Source organism: Zootermopsis nevadensis, unplaced genomic scaffold (genome assembly GCF_977971745.1).
Source record: "Zootermopsis nevadensis isolate Lab colony 2312 unplaced genomic scaffold, Znev_1.0 Znev_ptg000024l, whole genome shotgun sequence".
Classification (NCBI taxonomy): domain Eukaryota; kingdom Metazoa; phylum Arthropoda; class Insecta; order Blattodea; family Termopsidae; genus Zootermopsis; species Zootermopsis nevadensis.
This window is the reverse complement of record NW_028259156.1, coordinates 18,120,432-18,135,883: the sequence shown is the minus strand read 5'-3', so window position 1 is coordinate 18,135,883 and position 15,452 is coordinate 18,120,432. Positions and strand designations below refer to the sequence as shown.

Genomic DNA, 15,452 nt, shown 5'->3' with positions numbered 1-15,452 from the left:
GGGATCTTATGCTCAAAGTGTTATTCAAATTAGCTCTGAGCTTTATCACCAAGCCAATACAAGGCACGTTCACAAATTACAGGGCCAGCTATCAATCACCATCTGAGTGAAGCGCGAGTTATCGGCTTTTCTGAAACCATTTAATTCCGTATTTCAGACATGAAATATTCATATCAGGTTTGAATTATTCATCTGGAAGTGCAATGTTGGGTTGGAAAATGGATTTCAAAGAGGCTGGCAGTCGTTGCTAGGTTACTCTCTCGAATCCACAACCAGGTCATAAAAGAGGTCTGGGCGCATTGCTTTCTCGTGCTTTGCCGAGTACCCACAACTCCATGTGGCAAACTGGGACAAAGCTCTGATAATACTTGCACCAGCAACTGACTGTACCGCAGTCTAGAACAATGAATTTCATGGCTGTCTTTATGGATTTTTCAAAGTAAATTAGTATGAGGTTGATGACGTAAGAAACAGAAATAAATTTTACTCTGTTCCATGTCAATAACATTCTAAGCTAATTAGTTAATTGTCTAAAAATGTAAAGATTAAAATATATAAAATTATGCTTTTACTTGCTGTTCTGTATGGGTGTGAAACCTGGCCACTCACTTAAAGAGGTCATTTAGATGAACAGGAGAATGTGGGAGGATATCAGATGGAGTTTTGATCGGAACTTGGAAAGGTTTGTGCTGGAAGCATACAATGTTTTAATGAGATAGCAAAATGGGTCCTCAGTCCTGACCAGCCTCTTAGTCAAAGGATAAATAAACAAGAGCGCAGAGCTGACCGCTGCTGTGCCCATGTGCACGGGTACTTACAAAGGAAGGTGAAGTAAGAGGCTGAGTGGCAGATGAACTTTATGAAGGGTTTCCGCAGTGTCTGGCCGAACTTGGAGTGAGGCGCGGCGATGTACATGGCGGAGAAGGCAGGAAAGGCGATCCCGATGCGCACAATCTCCAGGGCCTGCAGCACCATGTTCTTTCGCCGGAAGCCCGGCAGTCCCTCATACCAGATGGACGCCAGAAGCTGCTGGACATTTGGGTGTGCCACAAACTGCAGGCAGACGAAAAACACGATACTTAAACAGTTTCTGGACTTTCAAAATGTGTCCTACCTCCTTTTATACCACGTAGGTTCATACCGTAAAGTACGCAAAAGTCGGATTACAGTTCATACTTCTATCTGCTAAAGATAAGATTCGCACTCTTTCGTTGCCTCTCTTCATTTCCTCTTTCGTCGTAGAAATCCAACTTCTATTTTAATATTATCTTCGTTCTGACGTATTGTCACTCTCAGTGGTGCTGTTCTATTCCATTAATTAGTGCTATAATCTTTAACGAGTATCCTGACTCTCGTAATAACAAACTAGTAAACGAAGTGGGACCAATTCGCAGGATGTCCCAAATTCAATCGAAGTATTTACAGACACGAGGCATGTCGTCGGACATACACAAGGCATACTCTTGTTATAGAAATCAGAGCAACTTACCTTCTTCTGCCTCAACTTTATGGCCAGTTTGAGGCGATTGAGGTGCATCCGCTCCCCGTGCTCAAAGGCTGGTCCTGTGGGGTCGTGGTTTAGGAGAACTTCTAGCTCGTAGGAGCTCCTGGTGTGGTCCAGAAGCGCAGTTGCAAAGTCCTGACATTGCTTCCTGAGTTCCTGCACAGATGCAATCTCATTTTTAAATTAACCTTCATATCTACCTTTGCAGCGTCACCTCCAAACTATTACTAGTAATGTGGATAATGGATTCCTTTAATTGGTTTCAATTTAGTCACGGTTGGATGAATTAATTACTCCCCACACAAAGCAGACCTAAGGTTCAATTTCCTTCTGGTAGAAGTTCAGGGCCATGATGATGAAGGCAGCAAGGACCTCTGAAACGTCGGTAAACTTCTACGACACTACACGCCTCTACAATCCAGAAGGCAGCCATCTTGACACACATTTCCATCCACCATCAAATTGGATTTATACCTCAACGTCTCCTGTATACGTGAACGACATGGTTCTTATCCACAATTTATTTATCAACGCCTCATCAACTGCACTTGTTTAAGCGACGCACCTGATATTCGCACTTGAACTCGTGTTCCATGAAACTCAGCCGTCTCAGCTCCCACGAAAGTTCAAAGGCCGTGAGGATGGGGTCCTTGGAGGACAGGGCGATGAGGGAGGGGCTCGCGAGGGCGCGGTACGCGTTGATCCTCGAGCGGGAATGCCTCAGGGAGTCCTCCTGCCGTGACGTCACACACTCGTCACATCCGCACCTGCGAAACAAAAGACGAGAGATTAAGCGTAGAATAATATGGCGAATGTAAATGACGAACTGGAAGGAACGTGGAGCGACATGACAAGACGTGTTTTGCGATACTGTCCCTGCGAGGGTAAAAGTGCGTGAAGCTGTACCTCCACTTCGCCATACATCTACACGGCTTGGTGCTTACGTAAGTACCAGGAACAACTTCAACTTTACCTCGTCCCGGAATTTGCCTGGAGGGATGGAGCAACATCACAAATATCCCAGTATCCGAACCAAGGTTTGAATGAAGTGAACCCCCTAACTGAAACGGAAGAGAAAACCAATATGCCGCGATGTGTGGATGCATCCACTTAGTCCACACGGAGCGCCTACTGAAACAGCTCCGTCCACCCGTCCATCTGCACGCACGTAAAATTCGAAAATTGCTGAACGGATTTCCATGAAATTTTATATTGGGGGGTTTTAATAAAACTCTGGACACGCTGACATTTTGGTTGACATCATCCAACAATAACGGCCACTCTACATGAACACCTACGTGCGTTTCTGCGGAGGAATTCTGCCATTCCCAAAGGACAGAGGTCAAATTCCGACGAACGCGTCACATCTGTTGCGCTACGCGTGTATCTCCTGTGCCTGCAGCTTGAATATTTGATAGGTGAGGGAACTGACTGCAGTCAGCGATGAGAAATGACTGCAGACTGCCAGAAGGTCAGCGGGGTCACGAGTTCAACTACTTTGCAGCAAAAAGACCGGCTGCAGTTTAAGACTTTTTATGATCTATGGCAACATTCTAATTGATAATGTGTCAAAACTTCGTCATATACACAAGGGAGAAACACAATCGCTATACAAATAGGGTTTAAAGTTTGTCGAGAAATATGAACACTTGAATCCAATCCACACCCTCACACACAATTTCTTTACTATTATTTTCCCATCTACGCCTACCTCTAAAGTCGTCTCCTTCGTTCAAGTTTTGCGACAAAAATTCTATAAGTAACCTTCGTTTATGCTATGCATTCTATGTGTCCTACCCACCCCAGCCTCCAACCTTATATCACTTCAGAAATATTTTGGAACTGAGATTAAACGTAAAAATCTTTCATGTCGACACACAACACCGAAAGTAATTGGAGGTAAAACACGTGCGCAGATACACGAAACGTCCTTTAAAAGCTTCTGTTTCGTGCATTTATTTTAGAGACCGAATAATAATAACAACAAAGTCAAAATATAACTAAAACTATCACGCCTTAATATTTTGAGGTATCTAGCACGACGTTTAATTACCTGCTTGGGTGAAGACAGAATCCGCTTCTGTCTGACTCAGAAGCATCACAAGTGATAAATATGGAGTCATCGAAAACCAGTCCCCTATGTGTCATCACCAGAAATCAATATCGAAAACTGATCGCCGCGATCAGCGTGATTTATCGTGCAGTTGCCTTTGGATCAGTTTCTCGCAAGTAGCGTCATCTGTAAAGGCGGCAGACACATCCCACGACCGCATTATTCACCCATTCGACGAAACCTCGCAGAGACAACGACAAAGTTCGGTCGCGACTCTGAGCCACTGTTGCAGGAGAAGAGATATTTCACGGGTCGTTCGTGAGATGAAAGTTAAACAAGGAGTTCTGGTGAAGCTGCCACGAATTGGATTAATAATGACGCAAGTTAGCGACCCATTTCCCTGCACAATTTCTACTAGGGCAGATTTCGACAAACCCTTAAAAATTCGCACTGTCGGAATTTTTACAATTCTCAGCATATACACAAAATTTCACACCCAATTTACTGACGTGTTTTACCACTATCTCCACACGTTTAGCTCTAAAGGTTCATTAGTTATTGCCTCCAAATCGAAGTGTAATTAGAGATTTCAAGTGGCTACCATGTTCTTGTTCTATATCCTACACAAACGCCTCTTAAGAGCTACGTATGGATTCAATCCTAGAACAAGTTAACGACTATCCTGACTGATATTTTCCGTGGTTATCCTCCATCACTCTACACCATCTCAGTAACCGTAATAACTTTGCTTCTTCTAACCACGTTTCTCTAACTGGAACATCGGAAGCCGGGAAAGTTTAAACATTAAACTATTTTATGTGTGACACTAAAATAATGTAATTACCACATAAAAGCGTCGTTAATCTACCTTCTGCAAAACAAATTCCAGTCATCAGGTTACGTGTCACCACATTCTGCCTTACGCTAGAGGCTATTAAACATTGCGGCTCTTAATTAACCGTGTTCTGACAGCGCCACTGAACTCTTTCACCTCGAAGATGGCTGTCTTTCTGGGATGTAGCGCTGTAGTGTAATCTGGTAAATATCATTACCCTAATGATGGAGGCAGTATCTCATCTGCCATGTGAGTCAATATCTACCAGACTACTTCGTAGATATTCTTGCCACCTCGAGAACCACAAATTTCTCCTTCAGAATGCATTCTAAACCCCTACTCTAAGACAGACAACATATTAAAAGCTCCTTTCGTACAACTGCCATCATTGGCTCGATAAACTTTTCTGTTCTAAAGCATTAGCGAGACAACGCAATGGGTCTTACGGGCATTAAAGGTGGTAACGCAGAGAAAGGATGATGAAAGTCCACGCCGTAAAGATACGAACCTGAGACCGAAGTAATAGAGAGGAAAAAGACTGAGCGGAAAGACTACGTATTATATTATTATTATTTCAGTAACACAAGAATGCAGTATGATATAAATATTTCTAAAGAAATTATTTACGTAATTCAAACTTCCATTAAAAATTTTATATTTATTTAGTGTTCTGTCTGACGACAGGTCCATATGAACAGGATCCTTCCATCCTTTTCTCGGACTGGGACCTGTTCATATACGTTCTCGGCAGATGATCCAGAAGTGGTTTGCCATTGCCTTCTTCTGTGTGTGAATGGAGTAATTGTTGGGATGCCACGGAGAAACCGGGGAAGCCCCAGGAGGAAAACTCCGTGTTGCCTAGACCACGGCCTTGCCCAACACAAGTTATAAATTCGGGCACCGCCGGGAATCGAACCCGAGACCTCCAGGATTACAAGGCCAGCGTTCTAACCGCTAGACCACCGTGGCGGTCCAAAACGGAAATATCCAACGATAAATGCAGTATTTTCCTTTACATTTTCCGAGATATGAAAGTAATTAAAACTCCCTAAAACATAAGTCTGTAGAGTAGCAACATAAAAAACACATGTTTAGAGGCCTGTATTTTGTAGATGTGTGAAGGATTTCAGAATGCCACTTACATTTGAATTGTTCTAGCCGTTTACACTTAACGAGGATCTGCCGACAGAGCCATGCAACAACAAAGATGGAAGTGTCATTCTTAAGTCCTTACTTCATTCGATGGTTCGTGTGTTCAAATTTTTATGTGCTGTGAAGGATAAAACTCATTATGAAAAAAAGTCAGTTTCTGCACTGAACAAAATCTGAATTTTTAATGTACGCAAATGAGACACTTCTGCCATCTTTCAACAATTCAAGTAAAATATGTATGGGTTTTAAAAATCGAAACTATAAACTACATTGAAATACATAAATATTTAAGTAATTTGTTTTCTGAATTACACTCTGCCCGGGAAGAACACATAATCACGGACCTGCCGAGTGCCTACTAGTCTCATCGCATTTGCAGCGACAGGAGGCGACATCTATTAGACACGTGTGTGTTCCTGAAGACTGAGAGCAAATTTGCCCCGGGCAAAAGTCAATTACAGGGAAAAACGAACCTCAAACCCGCGTCGATATTGTTCGTCGCCAGACTAAGGACATGTCAATCACTAATCGATAAACGGGGTGGGAGGGGGGTTTCCACACAGGGGTGGAAATAATGTCCTCAGAGGTCACGTCAGACAATAAATAAGAGAGACTGGAAACTTAAACTTTTTGGAGTAGATACATTGAAATTCAAAAGCTGTTCTTCACGCCACATCACGTCAGTAGGTGCTTTGTTGATAACCACAGCTCAAACAAATTCTGGACATAGATCGCTCTTACTCGAAAGCAATAACAAATGCAACACTGGGACCCACGGTCAATGGTGCGTTAATGTAATCGGAGGTAACAATAACCTCGGTTCCCACAGTCGCAACCACGCATTCTATGAACGGCCTGAGTCCCCATTGTGCCAACAAAGAGTTTCCCAAATACATTCCTCGCCGTTCTGCATGCTTCATTGGCCTTGATGTTTACGTATTGCAGATGGAAATACGATTTTGAAGGTAACCGCAACACACAGACATCTCATTGCAACAAATCAATGTGATTACTTCATTTAGTATTTACTTAAGCACGTCTATTGAAACTATCGAAAAATGCTAGAATATCCTGAGAGAAAGCTTTAAAAGCTAATTCCTAATCTCGTAGCTGATCTGTTAATTTCAATGGACGCGTATAAGACGCCAGAGACGTCAGACAAAAGGATCCTTCAGCCGGAACACATCAACGGCTTAAACAGTGATGTGGTTGATAAATGACGTAATTTCTTGTTTTGTACGGGTGCGAAACTTGGTTTCTTGCTTTAAAGGACGAACACAAATTGGAGGGGGGGGGGGGGAAGGAGAATATTCGGGCAAAAGGGAAAGAAAAACAGTCGTTTTAGGGCATTTCATAACAAGAAGTTTCATAATATGAAATATCCATTGAAGGAGGATACGTTGAACGGGCATGTAGCATGCAAGGTAGATGAGAAATTCATTGAAAATATTAGTCAGAAAACCTGAAGAGACTACTTCAGAGACAGAGGCACAGCCAGGAGGACAATATTAAAAAGGATATTAAATATGATGCGACTGTATGGAGTGGATTCATCTGGCTCTGGATCGAACCGGTAGAGGGCTCTTGTGAACACGGTAACAAATCTTCGGATTCTATAAAAGGCGCAAAATGTCTTTAACAACAAAGCAACTATCAGTTCTAGGGAATTAAGAAGCCCGAATGGTGGAAAGACTGGACAGCCCTGAGTGGAGACAATTGTAATTGACGAGTGGTTTCTGTTCATGGCAATGTGAGACCGGATACACAGATGACAGATTCTGCGAATCGTCGACATTCTGAAGACGAGGAATTGGATTGGCCGCCTTTGTTTCCGACTCTAGCGAAGTGCACAAAGCCCCAACTCAGCGTCGCCGCTGGGACTAAATGCGGTCAAGTCAAACGAAAAGACTCGTCATCAGACGGGATAAAACGTGTAAAAAGTTTTTCAGCGTCTTTCAATTGGTGTCACGATTGGATGCATTTTACCAGTTTTTACATTGTTTATACCAGACACATAAAAATAACGCCGTCTGTTTCATACGACTTGTTGGGCATATTTCGACTAAATCTCGTACTGAGCCTCTAAACAATTTAATTTAGGTTCGTATTGAATCGTGTACGTCTGACCAGTACCAGCAGCAGAGCGTCTCGCGCGCCATGAGAAAGCTCCAGACTTGCGAAGACCTCTGAACCAGATGTCAGCCGATAGACTTAAATTACGTTCTTGAAGCCGCCAATACGAGCGGGTGTCTTGAAACAGACGGCTGTTGCACACCGGAAGTGCTTGAATAAATACCGGGAAGAACTACTTTCTCCGTTATTCTGTCTCAAAAAGCGGCCAGAGCTCAAAATTAGTATTTTATTAATTTCTTTCTTTGAAATCAAGTTCTGGGTTATCATTCATTGCCATTTCTACAGCTCGCAGAAGTATTTGAATAAATAAACTATAATACAGACCTTAAGTAGGATTAAGTAACACATGGCCGGAAGAAACTGCTTTGTGACGGGGTTCATGTTTTGTACTCTTCATTAAATATTATCAAGACGACAAAATCAAAGAGATTGAGGGTGGCGGGGCATGTAGCACACACGGGGTAGATGAGAAATGTGTACAAAATGTTGTTTGAGAAGCCTGAAGGAAGACTGAACCGCGGATAACTGAAATCCGCGACTGGCAAAGGTTTCTGAAAAAGCCTGCATTTCTCCTACCTGACGTCGTGGGGCATTGGCAGAGTTGCACCGCGGTCCAGTAGGATCTTTATAATCTCGTAGTTGTCACGATGGGCCGCCAGAATGAGTGGTGTGATGTCAGGGGTAAATGTTGCGGTGTCTGGAGGCAGGGCTTCCCAACTCTGAAACACAAATACCACAGATTTGCGTTCTGGAAACCAAAGATCGTCAAAATATTATTTAATAATTCAGCCCGTACCGCAAAGAAAACACAGCACTCCACCATTACAAAGATCAACTGGTTAACGCTGTTTAGTAAAATAATAGCTGTTTACAGCAAGAATCATACGAAGTATATCAATGAAAAAAGTACTAAAAATAACTAACATGATACTTCAGGGTGTTTCTTGAAAAGGTGACATCCTGAAGGTCGAGAAATTCCCAGCTGCAGCCGAAAGTGCGCACACATGCTCACAAAAAGCCAAAGCGTGACTTACCACTAAATTCCATCCAGTATCGTGATAAAGAATAAGCGAAGGTTTACCTCCATTCCCCCTATACACATTCTAGGTTGGCCGGCAAAAGGACAGATTTGATTGCCAGTTACGAGAGACTCTGGTCTGTAGCTCAGAAATTCTAGGTCCTTATCAACAGAGTAACACAACTTTAGGAACACCCTGAGGCTAGCTAACTAATACGGATTCATTAAAGGTTTTAATTTTTATCATAACGCCTTAAAGTCGAAATCTAATCAATCGGCCCACGGCTTATAAACGGAGTTGCATTTAATCGTTAATTAAAATGAAAGAGAAAGCAATGTTCCCAGAAGCCGTTTGTAGCAGACGCCAGACGTGAAAGTTAAGAACGTCGCCGATGAGACAATCAAGCGAAGGGTGAGAACGTCGGTCCGCGGGTATTGTTCACGGGAAGAGCAGCTTTGACGCCGACATTTCATCTCATGCTTATTAATTCCGTTAATTGAAAGCGGACCTACCACAGATTCTCGCACACAGAGACTGTTTCCCAAATGTGTTCTCTGCCATTTCGCGCGACTCACTGAACTTGAAATATTACCGCGATGATCAGATCAAAGATGAGATGGGGGAGGCATGTAGCATATTGGGAGAATGAGAAACTCGTCTAAAATTTTGGTTGGAAAAGAGACCACATTAAAAAAGATCGTACGCAAATAAGACTGAAGGCAGAAGTAAATATTTCTTCAGTATAGGGACTGGTGGCTGCTTTTTGGTAACCCGGTAACAACACTTCGGGTTCTTTAAAGAGTGTGGAATGTCTTAATCAGCGCGATGATGGAGGCAGTAAGTTCCCCTGAAACGTCGGCCAATGTCTACCAGAAGACAGCCGTCGCCGTGAGAACCTGAAATGCCACCTTACAAAGCCTGATTTGATATTCATGCAAAGTCGGTTTAGACTCACAGCACCCAAAACCAAATTTCATCAAAATGCATTCAGTTATTTCGATACTATAATATTTTGGCAGAGAGACAATAACAGCGCATATTTCATATTTCGCAACACGGTTTCAATGAACATACTGAACTAACGTACTGACTCCGTTGAACAGCATCACATATAAACTCCACGGCACGTCTTCCTGCAGCAGCTGAAACCAGTCCGCCACTGTTTGTATAAGACATATGTTTAAAAGCAATAGCGTTCACTTGTTTATGTGATGTGTGTGTGTGTGTGGGGGGGGGGGGGAGGTACTTCAGGCACTGTTAGTTAATGGCACTCTGCTTTCTCACTCACTGGTCCTTTTGATCAGACGCCAAACAAGCAGACCGCAGTAAAACGCTTTACGACCCCAGTGTCAGCCTCTGCGCTAAAATCCGCCCTATAGAAATGCACTTCTGATAAGCAACAGCACGCAGACCGAGGGCTTCAAGGAGGATGAGATAGGAGGGGCATGTAGAATGCGTGAGCGACAAGAAACCTTTTATTTTATTTGTAGTGTTCTGTCTGACGACAGGTCCATATGAACAGGATCCTTCCACCCTTTTCTCGGACTGGGACCTGTTCATATACGTTCTTGGCAGATGATCGAGAAGTGGTTTGCCATTGCCTTCTTCTGTGTGTGAATGGAGTAATTGTTGGGATGCCACGGAGAAACCGGGGAAGCCCCCGGAGGAAAACTCCGTGTTGCCTAGACCACGGCCTTGCCCAACACAAGTTATAAATTCGGGCACCGCCGGGAATCGAACCCGAGACCCCAGGATTACATGGCCAGCGTTCTAACCGCTAGATACACAAACTTTAATTCTGAAAATATAAAGGGAGAAAGCTCTTGAAAGACCAAGGCGTAGATGGGATGATAATATTAAAATTGATATTAAAAAAATATGTAGATTGTGAAAGTGCAGACTGGATTCATCTGGCTCAGAATACGTAGAGTCCAGCGTCTTATGAGACGGTCATGAACCCTGGAGTTCGACAAAGATAGGACATTTATTGACTAGTTGAGCAACTATCAGCTTATACAGACGGACTCTGCTCTTCATAGAGATCATTTCGGTTCCGTCAAAATGCATGTCAATTTGTGTCCATCAGACGTAAACTATTACACGCGGAAACAAGACGGAAAAACACGGAGTTCATAAGAAAGTCTACTTGGGTTATTTCGTGCTTTTTGTTAGTATAATTTCTTTCCATTCTGTGCTTAAAATATCACCCGAGAAGAGACATTTATTTACAATATAACTTCTTACTGTCAACAAAATATGCGTAAAATACTTTAATGGTCTGCTATAAAAAGGAATAAAGAAATTGTGCTGTAGCCATGGTAACTGCAGTCTATGTGTTCCTTCGGAGCACGTGTATCGCAGCTTTATTAATCACAGAATCGGCGAAATTGTTCTACTACGTTTCGTTGCCTGGAGATGCAATGAGTCAAGAGGTGGGAGGATTCGTTAATCTCCCTGAGAGCGGGGAGCGCCGTCTGGGATAATAAGACTGCTAATTGTGCTACAGATTGTTTCGCTTAGGGATCTTGGACATTTGAGCAAAACAGTCATACAGATGGCTGTCTTTTGGGTTGTTGCGTCGTGTAGTCTTGCAGAATTTTATCGACGTTTCAGAGGTACTTGCTGCCTCCACCATCAGAAGCCTCAACGCCCTGATAATGCAGGCACCAAGGACCTCTGAAACGATGGTACTGTATACGTAGCACACACTGATGATCTATCTTGGCCTTCTATATTATATATTCCTTATTTAAATCACACAAACACAGGCGAAATATCTGACGAAGTAGAAAACCTAGTTCACAATAAGCCGACAACTTTAATAAATTATTTACGAAATTCTGAACTCCACATAAAATAACTAATAATTTTATTAGTAAAAATACAACAATTATATCAGATCGCTTTTTTTTGCATTATATTACTGATTTACTGACTACAGAATCATAAACAGCTACATCACGTAAACAGCTATTGTGTGAAGTTCCGTGTCTGGATTCAAAAGGAATACAGGGTTTTAACCCCACATTTTCGAACTCCGTCTAAAGTTCGCTTTAAACTTTATCGCGAAGTAAGTGCTGGTCGAAATCTATCCGTGACGCCATACGCTCAGAAAACATGTGCGCGCTTATATTTGTGTGTATGTAACGCCACCTGTTATCAGAAAATAAAACAACTTTACATCCTCTGCAGAAATAGGCCAATCACGTGGGACGTCATAACTTATCGCCAGCAACGCTTGCATCGTCACTAAGCAGTTCTTACAAGTACCTACGTCCGAAAAATTTGAGACACCTTTCCAAATTAAATCAGATAAAAGAGATTTTTTAAATACAAAATCTTTACGTGACAGCGTGGACCATTCATGTGTCATGTTTTATCAATTCGAAAATCATCAATATTGCCAAAATTTCAGATGGCAGCACAAACAGCCAGTTCCTACAACTTTGTGTGATAATGGGTTCTTGATAATGCCACAGTCTTCCTTATGACTTGATGAGAAATCAGATTTGCCTTCAGTAACAATACCACTCACAGTAGATATTGAAGGAAAATACCAGTTTACAAATTATGTATCTAGTCTGTAGCATGAACCGTATTAATAATAACCTAGACATCAGCTTAAACGGCTTTTGAAGGAAAATGGATGTGTAATTTGATATAGTTCCATTTTCATTTATATAGCTGGTCTTAACAAATACATTTATAAAGCTGTTCATAATATAAAAAAATAATATTTTACATTATTTTACTTCCTAAGACTTTTAAATTTTGCGTACTAGACATCTGATAGACAAGAATCTATTTAGAAAAAAAATGGTCCTCGCCTATTCCTATAACACACCCAAATTTACCGGCCTTCCTCCCAGTCATTTAGGAATTTACGGTCGTATATAAAAGAGCTCAGACACTGGAAAAGCACAGTGGGAAAACATTAAAACGAATATGCCCGAATGGAGATGAACACGGCAGTAGAGGCTAGTGGACGTTACGCCTGCAATATATTGTTTAGACCACCCGCGCATTTGACCTGTCGGAGAAGTTGCCTGTATTCACGGCAGTTCCATAAAATGCATTATTCAGAAGCTGGAACACAGGAATAAGAGTTATTTTCAAAAGGGGGCACTGTAATCCAGTGCAATAAGCAATCCAGCACCGCAAATACCACGAACAGCAGTTTCACAAGAGTATGTGCTTCCCTTTTCAGTATTCCTGGGTGCTTAAAATAAGCTTCACTAAGCAGATACACGTACGAGGTTTCCACAATGGTGAGAATGTGAATTGTGACACCGTGTAGTATAGTAAAAGGTTACCACTGTTTTAAAGGAACTTTTTATCTTGAAGACGGAGGTCATAAGTTCCTCCAGACACCAATTAAGTTTATAGTGATGTGCTACATAATGAAATAAAACAATTTTAACTTCCCCGAGAGCATTCTTTTCTTTCCGTCATAATTTATTATTATTCTCTGAGCGGGTGAACTCACATGGGGTTCCCCTTCTCGGTGCAAGGTCTCCTCGTGGTCCAGGAGCACCTCCACGGCTTCCACGAATTCCTCCGATATGGCGTGCAGCAGAGCGTCCTTCGTCTCCACCTTGTGCTCGATGAGGAGCTCCACCATCTCCAGGTTCTCGTTGTCGATGGCCATGAGGAGCGCCGACCGGCCCAGCGGGTCGACGCAGTTGATGTTGATGTACTCCGTGTCCTGGGCGCGCTGCAGCATCCTGCAAGGACAATTAGAATAACAGCCTGATTAGGACCTGAGGTCCTCATGGCGGCGGCGAGCATCAATTTGACTTGTCTTCTGCTACGTTGCGACGTACAGTCTGGTAGAAGTCCACCGACGCTTCAGAGGTACACGCTGCCTCTATCATCAGGGCGAAAGTTATGAAATGTCCGCTGGTGATTACTGAAGAGGTGAGGTAAGTAACGCTGTACTTTTAATATGAAAAACATTGTTTATGATGTCTGTTAAAAATTTGACTACACATGTTTTGAAACATTATTAGGCCAAGTTGATTATACATTTCCAACTGAGGCAATAGGAAGGCAAATCATGTATTCAGTAATTGTTGATATTGCCCCCACTAATTAAGAAGACATACAAGAATCTATAATAAAGTACAATTATAAAATCGGACATTCCAAAAGCAGCGAGCTTATTACAGTTTCATGAATCCTCATTACAACATGGACAATGATACAACTTACTGTACCAACTTTTTAGTTCAGGGGTAACCAAAGAAACTCTGACGCCCCAATATAAACATTCAAAGTCAAGGACGTAACAGTTTCTTCACTAAAGAGAACACGAAGTCTCGCCTACTTTCTTCAATCTGCTCCATATTGAGAGATTCTTAGTATATTTAACGACGCTTTATTAACTACACAGATCAATCTAATCGGATGACGATTGTGAACGGTGTGGAAGAAGAGGTGAGAGCCCAATTTTAAGCTCTCTTCAAGAATTTCACCAAGAGACTGAGGAAAATCTGTGAAGGAAGTACTTCACAGGGTCAGAAATCAGTTTCACTGAAAACTGTTTCAAATTAATTATGTCGATTTTGATCAAATCTGTAGGCCGCTAACTGTCGTGTACAAATTTATTCGAACGACGAATACTTGAAAGAGCATAAATCTCCACATTCAGTTCGGAATGTTTTAACGCACCCAAAACAATATTTTACCTGTATTTTCTCAAGTTGAGAGATAAATTACTCGAGGAAAATCTGAAAACGTCTACATTAAAATATAGTGCTTCCATTACTACAGCTTTCCCTCATAAACTAAGAACATTAGAAAAATTTACCTCACGGAAATTACAAACATCTAAGGAGAACTAAGGTAAACATAAAAAACACAACATTTATCTGTGGACTTTGAACCATTTCCTGTGCAAACAGAACTTAAGGCATATTTATGACTCCGTGATGCACATGGATGCGATCCCAACAAAATCAGGAACAGCAGACAAGAGCAATGCGAAGAGGGTAGGCTTAAAAAAATCGAAACATTTCACGTGAAAGACATAGTTAAGTTGCTGTCCGGTTGGAATGGACGGTCCTTGAAATTATTTAGGTTATTTCAGGCTAGCCACAATAATCTGTGCGTGTCTGAGAACGCAAACCGAAAACTGGTTTAATGATTATAACTCTCTCCTCCTCGGTTCGATTACCAACTGCAGGAAATTCGAGGTTCTCACGGTGGACAGTTCTGTATTCTGCGTTATAGCGATTCCATCGTAAGGAATCTTTTATCGCCCTGATGATGGAAGCAGAAAGTACTTCTGTAACGTCGGTAAATTTATACCAGAGTACACGGCACTACAACCCAGAAGATAGCCAACTTAATAATACAGGTTGTGTCTTTGTCTGACAGGAAGGCTGATTATCCCACGATAAATTCTACCCCTACTGGAGCATCAACCATCAACACACATATGCTACCCTTACAATAAAATTTAGTCTACTACTTACAGCAGGTGCGTATGCGAGATTCAATGTCAGTTGCCTGACTGCTATCGTCACATATTTATATGGGGCTGGCGTTATGGATGCTGAAACTGTTCACCACCCGACAATCACCAACACGACTCATTTCCCGCTGTTAACTCTGGAGCCTCACAGCTGTCATTAAACGTTCATGCTTTGGAAAACGTCCAAGACGATGCTTTATTTCACTTGCACGCTTTGGACGCCAGACTTTGGAATTAGAAGGTTTTAATAAATTACATATCAACCACTAAAACAATAACCA

The 15,452-nt window shown here is 42.0% G+C and overlaps 1 protein-coding gene across 4 annotated transcripts in view; it reads right to left on the bottom strand.

Moving 5' to 3' along the window:
* The window catches only part of LOC110829563 (Transient receptor potential cation channel gamma), a 188,752-nt gene that overhangs the window by 17,786 nt on the left and 155,514 nt on the right, over window positions 1-15,452 (bottom strand). For all 4 annotated transcript variants that reach the window (XM_087355596.1, XM_022063394.2, XM_087355597.1 and 1 more), the window contains 5 exons: window positions 13,183-13,420; window positions 8,254-8,396; window positions 2,070-2,271; window positions 1,490-1,660; window positions 819-1,053 (listed from right to left, as the gene is read on the bottom strand). In XM_087355596.1, the coding sequence (XP_087211722.1) occupies window positions 819-1,053; window positions 1,490-1,660; window positions 2,070-2,271; window positions 8,254-8,396; window positions 13,183-13,420 (989 nt within the window). The remainder of the gene's footprint in view (window positions 1-818; window positions 1,054-1,489; window positions 1,661-2,069; window positions 2,272-8,253; window positions 8,397-13,182; window positions 13,421-15,452) is intronic.